Source organism: Juglans regia, chromosome 13 (genome assembly GCF_001411555.2).
Source record: "Juglans regia cultivar Chandler chromosome 13, Walnut 2.0, whole genome shotgun sequence".
NCBI lineage: Eukaryota > Viridiplantae > Streptophyta > Magnoliopsida > Fagales > Juglandaceae > Juglans > Juglans regia.
Window position 1 is genome coordinate 10,259,355 of NC_049913.1, and position 16,711 is coordinate 10,276,065.

At 35.0% G+C, this 16,711-nt stretch overlaps 3 protein-coding genes across 3 annotated transcripts; 2 read left to right on the plus strand and 1 right to left on the minus strand.

Annotated features, from left to right (window-relative positions):
* Positions 1 to 677: 677 nt before the first annotated feature.
* On the minus strand, positions 678 to 1,723 carry LOC108989410 (protein SOB FIVE-LIKE 3-like). Its single transcript, XM_035684303.1, has 2 exons — positions 1,325 to 1,723; positions 678 to 740 (listed from the first exon to the last, which is right to left on the minus strand). Exons 1-2 carry the CDS (start codon positions 1,721 to 1,723, stop codon positions 678 to 680), a joined length of 462 nt encoding a protein of 153 aa, XP_035540196.1.
* Positions 1,724 to 6,533: 4,810 nt separating this feature from the next.
* Positions 6,534 to 10,508, plus strand: LOC108989424 (LAG1 longevity assurance homolog 3-like). The gene is made up of 7 exons (XM_018963020.2): positions 6,534 to 6,787; positions 8,143 to 8,372; positions 8,464 to 8,619; positions 8,870 to 9,055; positions 9,417 to 9,601; positions 9,844 to 9,920; positions 10,008 to 10,508. Exons 1-6 carry the CDS (start codon positions 6,650 to 6,652, stop codon positions 9,873 to 9,875), a joined length of 927 nt encoding a protein of 308 aa, XP_018818565.1. The 5' UTR covers positions 6,534 to 6,649; the 3' UTR covers positions 9,876 to 9,920; positions 10,008 to 10,508.
* A 1,128-nt stretch (positions 10,509 to 11,636) lies between these two features.
* On the plus strand, positions 11,637 to 13,371 carry LOC108989409 (peroxidase 11). The gene is made up of 4 exons (XM_018962988.2): positions 11,637 to 11,893; positions 12,060 to 12,251; positions 12,360 to 12,525; positions 12,731 to 13,371. Exons 1-4 carry the CDS (start codon positions 11,657 to 11,659, stop codon positions 13,153 to 13,155), a joined length of 1,020 nt encoding a protein of 339 aa, XP_018818533.2. The 5' UTR covers positions 11,637 to 11,656; the 3' UTR covers positions 13,156 to 13,371.
* The last annotated feature ends 3,340 nt before the right edge of the window (positions 13,372 to 16,711 follow it).

Here is a 16,711-nt window from a genome sequence, read left to right on the forward strand (position 1 = left end):
CATCAACTAATATTTATCACCTCATACCATACACTCTATGAAAAATATCCTCACACCCTATAAAAAACATTTTCACATCCTATGAAAAAACTATAGGTGTGGAGCGTGGGAATGAATAGTGACTGATGCATAGCATTTCTCAAAATTCAAAACCTCATTGATTGAAATAATTTCTGGTGCACCGAGTAATTTTGTATCAAATGCAATAACAATCCTTAAAGTGACGCTAGTTTCTTTAACTTGTAACAGATCATAGAAAATTATTTTGTTCTTTCGACTTTCAACTTTCTTTAGTCAATTATAGTCCGGATAGGAAGCTTTTGTACAAACCAAAAAAGAAATAAATTTTAGATGCAGGATCTAATTCACCTTTAAGTAATGGCTTCAAAGGAACCAGGTGGTTGGTGTTAATTATGCAGGAACCAAGTGCTTTCATGCTCTGTGATCACCGTATTTAAAACCTTATGAGTGAGTGTCTTGTCTCCCCCGTATATAGCACCCCGCGTTGAGTGTCTTGCCTATCATATAGCAATAATATGAATGCTTAAAATTATCTGGCTACTCATGCTCCGTTTTCAAAAGAGCATGGAACTGTTTTTATGGAAGTTTGCCTCAATGACAGAACTCAATGGGATTAGACTTGTGATGGAGGGAAAATACTCTTGAATCTGTAGCTGTTACTGGGAATCAATGCTTATCCGTCCTGACCACGTTTCAAATGAATCAGCTTTTGATGAATCCTGTTAAAGGCCAAGTGTAATATACAATGGTAGGCCAATAACACAATGTTGAACCCACATTTCGTCACCATGCTTGCAGGAGATTAAGCAGCAGTACTACTGCTTGAGCTACTTGCTTGGGCTTCAAATAAGATCCAGAAATAGTTTGATATCATAATAGAAAAAGAGAAATAGAGTCATCTACCAATGTTTCAGATTGTAGTTTTTTGAAACTAAAGCATCACATTGCAGGGTTTTGTAACTACCAGGAATCTTTACCTGTTTTTGCTTTTTATTCGTTCTACAAAGACGAGAGAGACAAATAGAAAAGAAACCATCTCCATGCATACATGTCACATGTGACACATGCAGACACTATCATACATGTGCATCAGTGAGGAATAAATGCATTGGGCAGCTAACCTACCTGTTATCTTGATTCCCCCATAAACTCTTAAGAAGATGCAACCGGGAGCAAGAGGCATGAACTGTTGTCTGCCTTCAGTTAACCATGAAACTCTGATAAAAACAAAATGATGCAATCATTGTAGGTGGAGATCTGCAATACGCTATCCTTCTTTGACCATTGTCTTGGTTTTTCTTACCTTGGCTCCACTTGAAACTTGACTGCCAGCGCTCTCTGCCCTGTATGCTGAATGTTCATTTTGTTCTTTTACTCTCCTTTCATCTTTTTTCTTGACCTGTTTGCACGCTTTCTTTTCTGAGAATAACTTGCTATTGGCTTCATCTTTTGCATGCCTGATATGAGTATGACCCATGCTGCCACTTCCCTCACCCTCTCCATTTGGAAGTTCATGGTGACTCGGACCCGAGGAGGCGTCTGAAGCCATAGAATCCTCACTCTCATCATCATCATCATCAACACGAGGATCTTTGCTGTTGTCATTCTCGTTTTGTGTGGTGGAGCCAATATAATTTGTCCACCCAGACTCGCTGCCGCCACTGTGTTCTTCTGAACCTCCAATAGCCCAGGGAGACTCCATTACTGTAGCTTTTAGGAATAGGATATCTATATATATATATATACATACAAGGGAAAAAAAGAAAATACTTGAAAGAAAGAGAACGAAGTGTGAAGTAAGATAGATGTTTCTAACTATCCTGCAGATATGCAATTCCTCATCACCTAGGAATACATTTATATATTTGTCTATCTGGCTCTTCAACCAAACGCTGCTTTCTACATATAAGGACAAAGAGACCTATCTCAACAGTACACGCTAAACTCTCATTATTAGATTGCCAGTGAATATGTCCCCCTGGCAATCCTATCTCCCTAAATTATATGGCTTTGATCACTACAAAACAAGCATTCTTTGATAAGAAGAGGAGGCCCATCTCAAATTATAGGAATAAAATTTACATAGAATCGGGTTGATCACTTGGTCGTTTGACCTCACCTGAAAAACGCAGCGTCTTTATATATCTCTATCTATATTGCAAGAGCAGCTTTTTAGGTGAAAAACTGAAAACGAATGAGCCCCACTCAAATGGGAGAGAATTGGAGTCATTTTCTTAAATAGGTTGCTATCGAATGTGCCTCCTCCCCCCCTCTATTATTTTCTGGTATTAACTCTTCATATCTTTAAAACTCTGACTTGTCATCAACAGATATCAGCCTTTTTACTGTCAAAAATGCAGGAAACAGCTGGGCTTTGGCCTTTTGTGCATCAGATAAATGGGATACCTCAGCCAAACGTCATTTTGCTTCTATTCTAATTCCCTCATAACTATCGTCTTTCTTCACAGAACGCAGATTAATGTCTTTTGTGTTATAACAGATTGATCATGAAAACTCAATCCAACCTTCCTCAGCAACTTGATTCTCCATTTCTACTTCCACAGAATTAAGCAATACAATCATATATGGTTGGTTGTCTATCCTGTGACTTTTGTGTAACTTTCCGCAAACTCACCTTCCTAGATTTGCCGTGATTTGTCCACCTCCATCTGGGAATCTAGTTAAGTGGTTGAGCATGCTCTCATAATTGAATAGCATTTTCACAGAGCCCCCACCTTACATAAGGGGAGGCCCCTCCTCAGATTCTTGCTTTCAGGGTGGTTGTCCTTTTGGAGTTTGCATTGACTTGCTCTTGGGTTCTGAGCAGCATGTGAATTGAACTCATTGTCAGTTCTCTTTTAATAATTATACATTATGACATGTAATGGGTAATATTTGCATCATCATTTTGCATTTACTGTTTGCTTTTAACATGTATCAACCACAATCTAAATGGTAAGAGTAAACACGTTGATGTGTGTGATTTACTTGTACATGGACAAGCATATTTTCTTTTCTTTGATCCAGTAGTGCCTGTACTCTGTAGGAACTTTCAGACTCGGTACAGGTATACTCGAGGTTCTGCCTTGGCTAGCTTGACCACGTTGCTTCTGGCGCTTTGCCCGTCCTGAACTTTGTGTTGCAGTGAATCACATGTGTAGGGCAAGTAGAAAAGAGAACACCGAGGAAAAAGACCAAAACAATTAAAGATTTGTTTCGTCCTGGACTGCTCACTGTTATTTCAATGATGACCATTTGTTTTATTAGTGTCTCTGTAATTCATCGATGTTCCCTAGCTTGTACACAGTACAACTCCGCTTCCCGGCCATGAGAGAGACTCATCTACATATATTCAAATATTTTCATGGTTAGCTTTAGATTTGCTTCAGCTTTGGTGTTGGCTGTTTAAAGTGAAGACATCTAAGCGTTCAATGAAGTTAAAATGAGTCTCAGATGAATATATCTTGTTCATACTTGTTCTCGTAATATTTTTCTTTCATAAGTGATAGCTATCAATAAAATTACCGGACAAATATATCTATATAGACACGCGTATGATGTTCAACAATGCAACATAATTTGTGGAGAAAGTAGAATGTGGAATCATGTTCCCATATCTTTTTTTAGGTAAGCTTATTAATTTGCAAGAAATAATAGTACTTTTGTAGCATAAGATGCAAGATTCTTTGGTTGAGAGAGACGTTGATGGATCCTCAACCATCTCACCTCACATATCTTATCCACCATATATGTAGCAAAGAACTACAAGAGTGAGATACACCACTGCACACAAGAATCATGACATGCTCATCGACCGATGGAACAATTTAAAAGGAAAAAAAAAAAAAATTTAAAAATTGGAAAGGAATTGCAACAGTGATTGGTCTCCAATACTGAATAATTAGAGACGAGTGTGGCCTAACATAGAGGCAAAAATTAACTTTTTGCGACCAACTATGAAGCATGTCATGAGTAGTGTTACATATATGTACGTACAATATTATACATATTGAGTATCCATCTCATTTTATCAGTTTTATTCTTTTTAAATTCGAATTTTGAATTGTCAAATTTTTCACTATTTCAATAGCTACATATCAGCAAGTATAGTTATATGAATAAATTGTAAATATAACAGTATTTTTCAAATGACATTGCCATTGATGAAATTTCACTATCATTACTACTTATGCCTCGTTTGGATAGTGAGAAGAGATAAGATGGTTTTAGATAAAAGTTAAATAAAATATTGTTAGAATATTATTTTTTAATATTATTATTATTTTGAGATTTGAAAAGGTCGAGTTGTTTATTATATTTTATGTAAAAATTTGATAAAGTTATAATGATAAGATGAGATGAGATTAAACTGTTTATGCATTCAAACGGAATCTTAGGATTCTTTATACGATAGACCCTATACGTTGTTGGAAAAAATTAACCTACAAACTCGTTTATTAACATACCAAATATACTGTTATTAACAATGAAACTTTCTACATCAACTAGCATAAATATATATATAAAAAAAAAATTTTTGATATTTTAATTTGTTTTAAAATTGTAATACTTTTTTTTTATAATTCATGTAATTATAGTTTCCATAGCAAGTAGTGTATTTACACTGACTTGTAAATAATGGAACTAATAATATGTTACAGTGTTGATACATAAATAAGCAAATTAACAAAGATAAAAGAAATAACAAAATAAAAAATAAAAATCCACTACCATCATCTAAATTGTAATAAATTTAAAATTAGGTGGCAATATTTTCTTATTTATTTTGATAAAAAAGATAGAGACATTTATATTTGGTAAGAGGCTTTGCATTGCAAGCTTTTTTTTTTTTTTTTTTAAAAAGGATGGTATCTCAAATTTTATTAATTATCCTCACTTGTGGCGGAAGAAAATCATAATTATAAACACGACACCTGTGAGATACATGTAATCTATGAAATTCAAAACTCAGACATCAAAACCATTATATTCATATGGTCTAAATATACGGCCAAAACATGCAAGCTGATGACCAATTTGTGTCCTTCAAGACATGGTGTACGTGTTTCTTTAATAAGAGGGAAAATATTCTAATCCAAACTCCGAAAGTATGTACTTTGTGTTGGGGTCCTAAAGCAACAACCTGGGAATCGCCTTAAAAAGGATGTTTATAACCATGAACAACCTTGTATGGCTGCTAATAAAGTTGCGATGCCTTTTCGTTTCAACAATTAATATTGCTCCTAATGTTTCTGTAAACCGCCGCAAAAAGGGGTAGAAGTTATTGTAACATGCATGACTTCCCCCACATTAAATGCTCGTTATTGTAAATGGAGATAACTAGTTTGCCCACCAAATGTCAATGCTCAACTTGACCGCTCGGAAATAATTAAATAAGTGATTTTAAATATATTAGTATATTTTTTTATTTTTTAAAAATATTTAAATATATTAAAAAAATATGAATAGAAAAATGAAGAAAAAAAAAGTTACAAAATACAACTATCGGTTAAGTAGAACGGACTATTCTGAATGGCAGAGTAGCCCGACTCATTATAAATATTTCCCAACTCGGGACTAACGCACTTTTTCTTTTTTCTTTTTTTGTCTAATCCAATCTAAAAGAAAATCATAAAGTGGAAGCCTAAAATCCAGTTTTTGTATTTTGAATTCGAGTTTGCATTGGAATTATTATATTTAATACATGATCCAAACAAAATATTTGAATTTTAAGGACCCAAATTCAAATCTAAATCCTTCCCTCCTCATCCAACCATTTAAATGCAATACAAGAAACAACTTCAAGTTTATATAAAAGAGAAATATTATAAGAAAACTTTACACCACACACTTTCATCTAACCAATATGTGATTTGTCATTTTTATTATTTTATTTAAACACACACATATTTAAATATTAAGATAGAATGATAAAAATAACAAATTATATGTTGATTAGATGGATGTGAGTAGTGTAAGGCTTCTACGTAACATTTTTTTTTTATATAAAAATAAAATTTTGCTATACATCAGCTACTATTCATCCTCACACTCTACATCTGATAGCTTTTTTTTTAATAAGATGTCGGGTGTGTGAGATATAAAATAGTAAATAAAAAGAATTATTCATAAAAATAAATGAAGATGGCCTAGTCTAATTGTCTGGACCAATAAACTAGTACAAGCCAAACCCACCTTAAAAATGATTGAGCAAAGAACATCAAGGTAGATGAGGTGAAGGCAATCATATTCTATTATTATTATTATTTAAGAAGAGCCCCCCTAGTGGGTTGTAACTTGTACACGTAACCGTCAATTCCAAAGCCCCAGCAGTGGCACCCATGCAGCCGGCCCAACACAGCCCACTATCACGTGGAAACCCTTGCAACTTGCAACTGTTTAAAAATTTTTAAAAATTCCGTCAACCCAAAAGGCAATGGCAATTCCGAAATTCCAACAAATATTAAGAGCATTATTAGGGAATCAAAATCTCCCCAACCAATCAAAAAAGTTTAACTGGGCGACTTCTTTGCTACAGGGACGCATGTCTCTGCTTGCATATGTGATCCACAGGTAGTCACTCGTTTGTTTCCCAAGAAAGTTTGGATCCTCGGAAGGAAAATCCGATATGGGTTTGATCGAAATCGTCAGGCCCAGCGACTGGGATCTGGAATCGTACCCAGCATATGAGGATTTCACAGTCCTTCCCTTCTTTGCTCTGTTTTTCCCCTCTGTTCGTTTTTTCCTCGATAGATTCATCTTCGAGGTACTCTCTCTTATACATATGTGCTCATAAAAGCTCCAGTGGAGTTCACCTATCTTTGGTTTATTTCCTTGGGATTTTTCGGGTTGTTAGCTCTGTTTTCAATCTATTTGCTTCTTGCTTAGAGTTATTCTATTTAGAGCATCATGTCGCGTAAGATTTGATTTGTAAAATTTAAGTTTTAAAATTTATCTTCTAAATCAAAATATAACATGTAAGCACTTTAGTGGCTTTATAATAGAATTTTTGCAATTATATTATTTATAAAGTATTTTTCATTGATCCATATAGCTTTTCTTTTCATTCGATTGGGTTGTGGTTAGATTTGTGTTTTTATATATGCATGCTTGGTAATTGAATACTAGCTGAATAATGTGATATTTTAGTATTATTTGTTAAGTTTTTGTTATAGCTGTAAACTCTAGTTGTATGCTTTTTTGTTATTCCATATTTTTTAGCAATTGATTATGATGGGCATGGTCACCCTTCTTTCGTTCTTTTGGCCATCAGTTCTAACTATTTCTTTAGTCCTAGATGTTCTTGTTTTAAAATATAAATTTAGTATGACTTGGTTTAGTTTTGCCTTGTCATTAGGCCTCCTGATTCTACTATTACTAGGGTTATCAACTAGTAAATGCTGTCCCCTTTTGTCAATAATAAAGTTTTAACTTATCAAATGAATTAGTAAATGCAGGATTTGGTAGGGAGCTACATGCTCCACAAATACCTCTTCATATTGATCAATGTGCCTAGTAACTTTGTGTAGTTCATTCTTCTTCTTCTTCTTCTTCTTGATTATGCGAAAGGCAGCTCCATATGCTTGTTTACCTATGCTGTATGCTGGAAAGTTCTGAATTTTGATGGTATACATTTTATATGCATGGGATTAATTTTCTTTTATCTTTCCAAGGGAATGACATAGGTCATACTTATACTATGATGGCCAATACACCGAATTGAGCATTGAGCCATTAATGTAACTTGAGATACATTAAATTTAACCTTCAGTTAACCTTGGTCATTCTTCTTTTAGTTCACCTCACTAAGTTTATGCCACAAAATCTTAGAAGCTGGAACATGGCTCAATTGTATTTGTACGGGTTAGAACTTGGAGCTAATGCTTAGAAAACAACAAAAGTGGGTGTACAGCCCGACTTTCCATTGCTTCCTCAGTTTAACCTTGTTTTTATGTTTTCTCCAAAACCTATGGACATATTCATGTAAAGGACTTGTGCATGGGACTGCTTTTGTTCTGTTGGTATCTTTGCTTGTTTCTTTTTCCTCTCTCTGTTCTTTTCTTTCCCCTTACATTGTCCAAGATTTCCTTTTGGTGTCTGAAATGAATGTGCATGTTGCAGAAAATGGCAAATCAATTGATTTTTGGAAAGGGACATGAGATGCTGGATGTTGAGGCAAGCGAGAAAAAGAAGAAGATAAGAAAATTTAAGGAGTCAGCATGGAAATGCATTTATTATCTCTCAGCGGAGCTTCTCGCTTTATATGTAATTTATAATGAGCCTTGGTTTACAAACACAAGATGCTTTTGGGTAGGGCCGGGAGATCAGGTTTGGCCTGACCAAAAAATTAAGTAAGGCTTCTGTAATCAGTGCAGCGTTCACATTGGCTTCGATCTATTCATGTAATTATTTAGTCAACGGTGACTAATTAGTGGTTTTCAGGTTGAAATTGAAGGGATTGTACATGTTTACTGCTGGCTTTTATGCATACTCCATATTTGCTTTGATTTTCTGGGAAACAAGGCGTTCCGACTTTGGGGTGTCCATGGGCCATCATGTTGCAACCCTCATTCTCATCGTGCTATCTTACATTTTTAGGTATGTTTTGATGGTGTTCTGTTTGCAGCTTGGTCATGGTCTGTTAATCACAATTCCTAGGATTCAACATCACTGCCAAAATATTTCCAGAAATCATAAAGGATGCAATTACTTGAAGTCGTGAAGTCATAAGTCTGTTACTTCTGATACCGATGTAGAATAAAATGTGGCTCCAAGTGCTTGCAGTGGTGCAGATATGTTGGATATTTAGATTGTATACAATAACCTGTTTCTCCCCTATTTCTTGTAGGTTTGCCCGTGTTGGTGCAGTTGTTTTGGCTCTTCATGATGCCAGTGATGTATTTCTGGAGGTAGGGAAGATGTCCAAATACAGTGGTGCTGAAAGGATAGCTAGCTTTGCGTTTATTCTATTTGTTTTGTCCTGGATCTTACTTCGCCTCTTGTACTATCCATTCTGGGTCCTTTGGAGTACTAGGTTCGTCTAATTTATCCCCTACATATTAGCATTAAATTTGTTTACATTTCCTTTGCTTTCTACAGATTTATCTTTTGCCAGGTTCTCAAGATCAAGTGGTCATTGTAAACTCCATTATTTAAATACTTTTTAGTTACAAACATTGATAGCATCATAGAGAATGAGTGGCTGCCAAAAAGTGGACTCATGCATACGTGCTCTTAAGGCATGGGAGGCTGAGGATTTTACTATTACACTAGACAGTCACCCTTCAGAAAGAGGGAGGAAAAAAAATCTTAATTTCTCAAAAAAGGGAAAAAGCTGTTTCTAAAGAATTATGCTTAAAAAAAATGATAACTTTGGCTTTTACGCTTTACTACAGCTACGAAGTTATCCTGACCTTGGACCAGGAAAAACATCAAGTGGATGGACCAATTTATTACTACGTGTTCAATACTCTTCTATTCTGCTTGCTTGTTCTTCATATTTATTGGTGGGTGTTGATGTACCGGATGCTTGTTAATCAAATCCAAGCAAGAGGTCAGCTTGGTGACGATGTTCGATCTGGTGAGTGAAATCTATGTTGCTGAAGTGGTTTTGTAAAGTGAATGTATGTGCATTAACTATTGTTGCTTAAGTGGTTTTGTGAAGTGAATGTATGTGCATTAACTTTTGTTATCAATAATCTGACAAAATTTTAGATGAACTTGACCATTTGAACTAAACTTAAGTTTTACTCTTATGTTTTAATTTTTTGGATACCATAAGGTCCCAATTCTAGAATTTATTTAAATATTGTGGTTATGCAGATTCTGAAGGTGAAGACGAGCATGAAGACTGACCTAGGAACAAAATCTATGACCACTATGTAATGATCATGGGATAGGTATGTTTTATATGCGTGCTGTCTATAGATTACTTTTAGTTCCCATCTTACTTTTATTGAGGGACTTCTTTACAATTTCTCCTGCAGAAGAGAACAGCTAGCTTTACCTCTATCCATATGATCATTTTGCTAAATTGAGATACTTTTTGGTCAGAGAACTTCCCTTTCAATTAAAAGGGTTGTTTGTTGATATGAAGATTGGATATGGAGGCAGGTTATAGGGTGGAAATTGGTGAAAGTTTTATTCTTTATCCGAGATTGTACCTATGCAACTTGCTGCCATAAGTTCAAGTGCACTGGCTGAGAAGTGATTTATTGTACGAAAGTTGACAGTAGCTTGAAAGTCTAATACTTAGTATTGAAAGACTTGATTCTGCTGGCAGTTGTGAAATTTTATAAATGCCTTCAATTATTGCTGGGGAACGTTGCTGTAACTGTAGTTCTCTACCCTCTTTTGGTCTGATGTGTCCATGGATGGGTTAATTTGACTGATTTGCTTGGTTGGTGATGTAAGTTGACTTCCAATTCTTTCTTATTGTTTTTTCCTCATATTAATGCAGAAAACACTCTTTTCGAGTTGTAGTTTTCTATTGGACCTTCGAATTTATTTCCAGACGTACAGTTTCTGGCCAGGGGAATTTTGCATTAAATGCATATGTTTTGTATCAAATGGCTTCCTTCCCACCAGCATAAATGCCTGTTTCAAAATTAATGGCAAAAAGGGGTGCAATTAACCAATCAAAACTCAAGACCACGCACTTTTTGTTGTTTTATGTTGATTTGACAATAAATTCCGTTGCTTTTGAATGGTGTTTTGAGTCTTGACCCCCATTTCTTAAGCTGAACTTTGATCCTCACAATCAATAGCTTTTCTCCACTGCATTCTGGGCCGCATGAGTCTGGGCTCTCTTGCAGTTGGATTTGGAGCCTAAAAAGTACCCAACTTCTAAAAAAAATATATTGTATTCTTAATCGCGTTCTTCTAGACTTTCTACTGTAGAGAGAAGGCAAGAATTTGGGAAAAAGCATATTCATTCTTGTTTCGGAAGATAAAAGTTAACAAAATGATCAACCTGTATTTCACATTCATGACATGGAATTTTAAGGGGCTAGCTTTTCGTGACAAACAATAGGAATGGAAGTTTCCCATGGATAGCATCAGATGGTGACATCCTGTACCAGAAATTGCACTTCTGAATTCCATTTATCAGCCAAAACTAGTACCCAAAAGAAGTAGACATTAACAGAGGACCACGTTTCTGTATATAAAAAGCATTATGGTTGAACCTAATCTGTGAAAAGTGGGCCATCCAACCAGCCTTCTCACTTAAAGATGGTTTTCCCCATAAAGGGCTCATTTACTGTTTAATTTAAGAGCCTAGGACAAGACAAGTATCTTTTGAAGAGTTGAAGCAGTAATGAGTAAACATTAGCTGTTATCAGTTTGGTGACTTGCCCCCAAATGTTTATAAGTTATTTGTGAGTTGGCGAGCACAAGTCATTCAACTTTACCTCAACTTTTGGTTTATGGAGTACCCACCAACCAGCCAATGTTAGTTGCATCCTCTCTTGACTTACAGGCTTCTCCATACAAAATACTCAAAGTGGCCATGCAAAAACAGGTTTTCTTCGTTTTCCTTCTTTCCTTTTTCCTTCTTTCCTTGGCACTTATATATATATATATCTCATCAGTCTCACCCATCTCCAATCATCTAAGAAAATTAAAACAGCAAAAAATGGCACTAATTTCCCTTCATTCAAAGCCCCTTCTTCTGCAATTCATGCTTCTGATTTTCTTCGTTCTTGGAAACAGACTGCATGCAAGTGATCCTCCTCTAACTCTGGATTATTATGCATCCACTTGTCCAACTGTGCTTGAAAATGTCAAGAAAGAGATGGAATGTGCAGTGCTAGCCGACCCACGTAACGCAGCCTTGATAGTCCGATTACATTTCCATGACTGTTTCGTTCAGGTCAACATCTTTATCCCATTATATTCATTGGCATTGTTTTACACCATGTGACATATTTCAATATTCTATTATCTTAAATTGTTCATGCTTCTTTTCCCCTGAAAACTGCTCAAATTTGCCAAACTTGCATGCATGCATGGCTAACATTTGAGTGCAATTGCCACAGGGATGCGATGGATCGATTTTGCTCGATGACACAATTACATTACAAGGGGAGAAGAAAGCTTCCCCCAACAGAAACTCTTTAAAAGGTTTCGGAATCATTGATAGGATCAAGAACAAGCTTGAGTCAGAGTGCCCTGGGATTGTTTCTTGTGCAGATATTCTCACCATTGCTGCAAGAGATGCTGTGATCCTGGTACGAAGAATACTATAGATTGCTTCTAGCATGCATGTCAAAACGTTAAAACATTGACACCTCTGTTTTTTTTTTTCCCCATTTTTGTAATCCTTTGATTGTTTGCAGGTTGGTGGACCTTACTGGGATGTTCCTCTAGGAAGAAAGGATTCTGTAACCGCAGGTTATGCTTTGTCAAACACGAATATTCCTACAGCAGATGAGGGGCTTCTCTCTATAATTTCCAAGTTTCTTTATCAAGGCCTCTCGGTCACAGACATGGTAGCTCTTGCAGGTTCGTCCCCTCTGAATGGGAAAGAGCTCTTTAATATAGAAATCTCGAGAACTGGTTTCTAAATCCTGAGACCAGTCATGTTTGCTAACTAATATATTTTGAGTGGCTGACACAGATGATAAAATTTTAAAGATCAGCGCATTGCTCATGGCATCATACTGATCTCTTATGGACTAAGGTTGTTTCTGGTGCTTGTAATCTACAGGAGCACACACTATAGGCGTGGCACGATGTGCCAGTTTCAGAGCAAGGATTTATGGAGACTTGAAAGCAACTTCAGGGCATGATCCAATCTCTGATTCAACCCTCAGCAAATTGAAATCCATCTGCCCACCCATTGGAGGATCCGACAATAACATATCAGCCATGGACTATGTTACTCCTAACCTTTTCGACAATTCGTTCTACCATATTCTGTTGAAAGGGGAGGGGCTTCTAAACTCAGACCAAGATATGTACTCAAGTGTGTTTGCAATGGGAACAAAGGAGCTCGTGAAAAAGTATGCAGAAGATGCAATTGCTTTCTTCCAGCAGTTCTCGGATTCAATGACAAAAATGGGAAATATTACAAATTCTGATAGCTTTATCACTGGAGAAGTTAGGAGAAATTGCAGATTTGTGAACACATGAACAAGATAACTCCAGACTAGTAATATAAACTTATATATATAATATATGTTTGTTACAACCAAAAAGCAAACACAGAATATATGTATTACAATTCTGAAAAGGAAACATTGATGAAAAAGTGTCGGAGATATATAGTTGGAAAGTGATGTCTTTGTTTATTCAGTTCGTTAAAATGTTACTGTCATGGAGTGGAGTGGAGTGCCCTTCCTATATCGGGCGTGCTATCTGCTGCTACTCCCGTTTTCATATTATTTTTGTGTTTTTGTAGACTCAACTGGCAATCTTCTTCTCTAACCTTCAAGATCTTGGCATCAAGTTAATAACTTAAGCTTTACCAATTAAGAACAGTTTAAGCAAGCATTACCAAGTCAAACCTATGAGCTAGCTGTGAAGTTTAAGCTACGATAAGGTACCATGCATACGTCTCTTTCATACCCTTGATATTAATACAATTGATTTAGCATCTTGAAGTTCATGTTTCACATTCAATTGCTTTTCTTTTTCTATTCGCAACTTAACAAGCTCATAGTTTAAATATTTCTTTTTCTTAAAAAATAATACTACTTTTATCTTAAATCTTCTCATCCTCAATCACACTTATTAATGCAACAACAGCTATAGAAAGATCACACAAAAGTAAACTCATAAACTGACATGTTTACAGTAAAAATAACTTTACAATCTAACATACAACATCTAATCACGTCATTTTGTGAATTTATTTTTATAAAACTTTTTTTTGTGGTTAAAATATTTCTCTATTTTAAGTACTTTTATAGATCAGTTCTTAAACTACAACATCTTAAAATGTCACAAACCTAAGTTTTTGTTTTCAAACAACTTTGTAAGTACAGATAGTGTTTGATAAAATATAAAGTCTCCAAAGTGCATCCTTTTAATTGATGCGAGCTCATGACTAAAGCCTGGTTGATTAAAATAACATGTTGATGGCAAGAGAGAGAGAGAGAGAGAGGGGGGGAGAGATCAGAGAGTAATCATCAATGGTACAGACTTTGATTTAGGTTAAAAGAATTCATAAGCTGTGGTTAAAAAGATCTCGAATTCCCCAAACTCTCCTATATATCCCAAGTTGCAATGGATAGGATTTGGTTTGCTTGGATTTAGCTTTCCCAAAAGAAGAGCCAAGCCATGCCATTACCCATTGCCAACCATCAACCAACTCTCACCATTGATCCCATATTCCCAAGCTTCTTTAATTAATCTTTTTTTTTTTTTTTTTTTGTCGTTTACATACATAACACCACTCAATAACTCTCCTAGAAGGACACAACATTACACGTGTCAATACCCCATTTGCCAGGTTCTTGGGGCCTTAGAATTATTTACCAAGGAATCTAATTTCAATGCCCCCATTTATTTAACCCTTAACAGAGTGGCAGGTTTTGTTCTCCTTTCCTTTTCCTTTGGACTGTTACACAAACGTACGGGAATATAGGGTTTTTTTTTTAATATTTAATTATATAAAAAAGGAGACCTATAGCCATAGACATGAATAAATTTGTGTATATTTTATTTATTTATTTATTTTTATTTTACATAACTAGTAAAATCTGTCCGATCAACACAAATAATTTTTTTATTTTTATTTTATTTTCTATTGCATGACCAATTTTCTAAGGCTCAAATATAATTTGAGAGTTTTAAAAGACGAGTGTGGAAGAGATTTCATTATTATAAACGCTTGGGTCTTTGGAATTGCAAGTCCCAATGCCAACTAATAATGACATGAGAGAAAGAGAAAAAGGGACGGTCCATCGTAAAGATAGTAAACAAAAATAATTAAAATAAGTTCACAGTACTACCTCTTATTTTTTTATTTTATTTTTAAATAATATCTATTGTTTTATTTTTTATTTTATTTTCTTGGCTGATTTTCTTTTAAATAACTGTTCTTGAATCAATTAGGGCTGTACAAAAAATCGATAAACCGATCTAGACCGACTCAGACCGGCCGCCGGAGCTCGGAACCGGCCGAAACCGGTGAAGAACCGGTCGGCGTGCGGCAGAAAATAGTATAAACCGATATTGGCCGGTTTGGCGTCGGTTCGAACCTGGTTCAAACCGCTGAACCGGCCGATTAAAGAAATTTTATTTTTTTTATATATTCTGTATTCAAAACGACGCCGTTCCACTTAAGTTTAAGTAGAACGGCGTCGTTTTAAGTCTGCAGTTGTGTTTTAACATAACTGAAACGACGCCGTTTGGTATTAAACTAAACGGCGTCGTTTTATTCTTAACGTATTAAAAAAAAATTAAGTAGAACGACGCCGTTTGGTCTAAACCAAACGGCGTCGTTTTGAAATTAGGTCGTCTTCTTCCTCGGGCGTCTTCTTCCCAGTGACGCATCGCCGTTTTCATCCCCGCTCTCTCTCCTCTGCGACACTCTCTCTCTCTCAGACGAAACTCGCCGATGAACCGACCGTGAACCGCCAGAGAATTGCCGGTGTCGAGATGGCCGGTGTTTTTCTCCCCATCGATCGGTTTCGGCCGGTTTCCTCCCCCAAAAATAAACTATCGGTCGGCGTCGGTTTTACCCCAAAACCGCGCCAATACAGTCGGTTTTCACCCCTAGAATCAATGATCTGAGGTTTAATAGGTGCATAAATAAAGAAAAGAAGTGCTTAAAACTGGTGGGTCAAACTTAATCCTCGTTTATTTTTTAAAAAATATTTTATCTCATTTTATTATTATAATTTTTTTAAATTTTTACACAAAATATAATAAATAATTTAAAATTTTTAAATCTCAATTTAATTTTTTTAAATTTTAAAATAATATTATTATTTAAAAATAATATTCTAACAATATTTATTTCAACTTTTATTTTTTATCTAAAATCATTTCTTATCTCTAAATCCAAACCTGTTCTTAGAATTCAGTGGACGATAAAAACCCTTCAATTTAATTACTTCTTGGTACTTTTCGAATTGGATAAATATTTTGGCAAAAGTGTAATATATTATATTGTAAAATTATTTTTATTATAAAATAATATAATATAAAGTCAATTTGTAAGTTAAATTTTTTGAATTTTCCTTAGTTGAAGCATTTCTCTTCGAATTATCAAATCGCATTATGATTTTGTACTACATATGAAAATAATACAAAACAAAAAAAGCAAGAACAAGAAACATACAAGAACATTAACATATAGAAGACATGGCCAACAATAAAGACAAGGTTTCAAACAAACTACTACGGTCCCATATATAAAGTGTATATCAATTATCAAAACGATTGGGACTTGGGAGAAACCAAGTACAAAGATTTTAATTCTAGGACACAAGCTTGGCATATCCTCTTGAATGACCATAGAATACCATAGGAACTAGAAAGATTATAATACCATGAGCAAGGACGTATCGTTGAGATTGTAAGGAGAGAAATTGTCTTGTTATAAATTTTTTTTTTTAAAAATAAATTTATAAATTGACGTGATCATGTATAATATATTAAATTATAAAGTTATTTTTATTATAAAATATATAATATATTACGTAAAATCACATCAATTTATAATTTTATTTTTATAAAA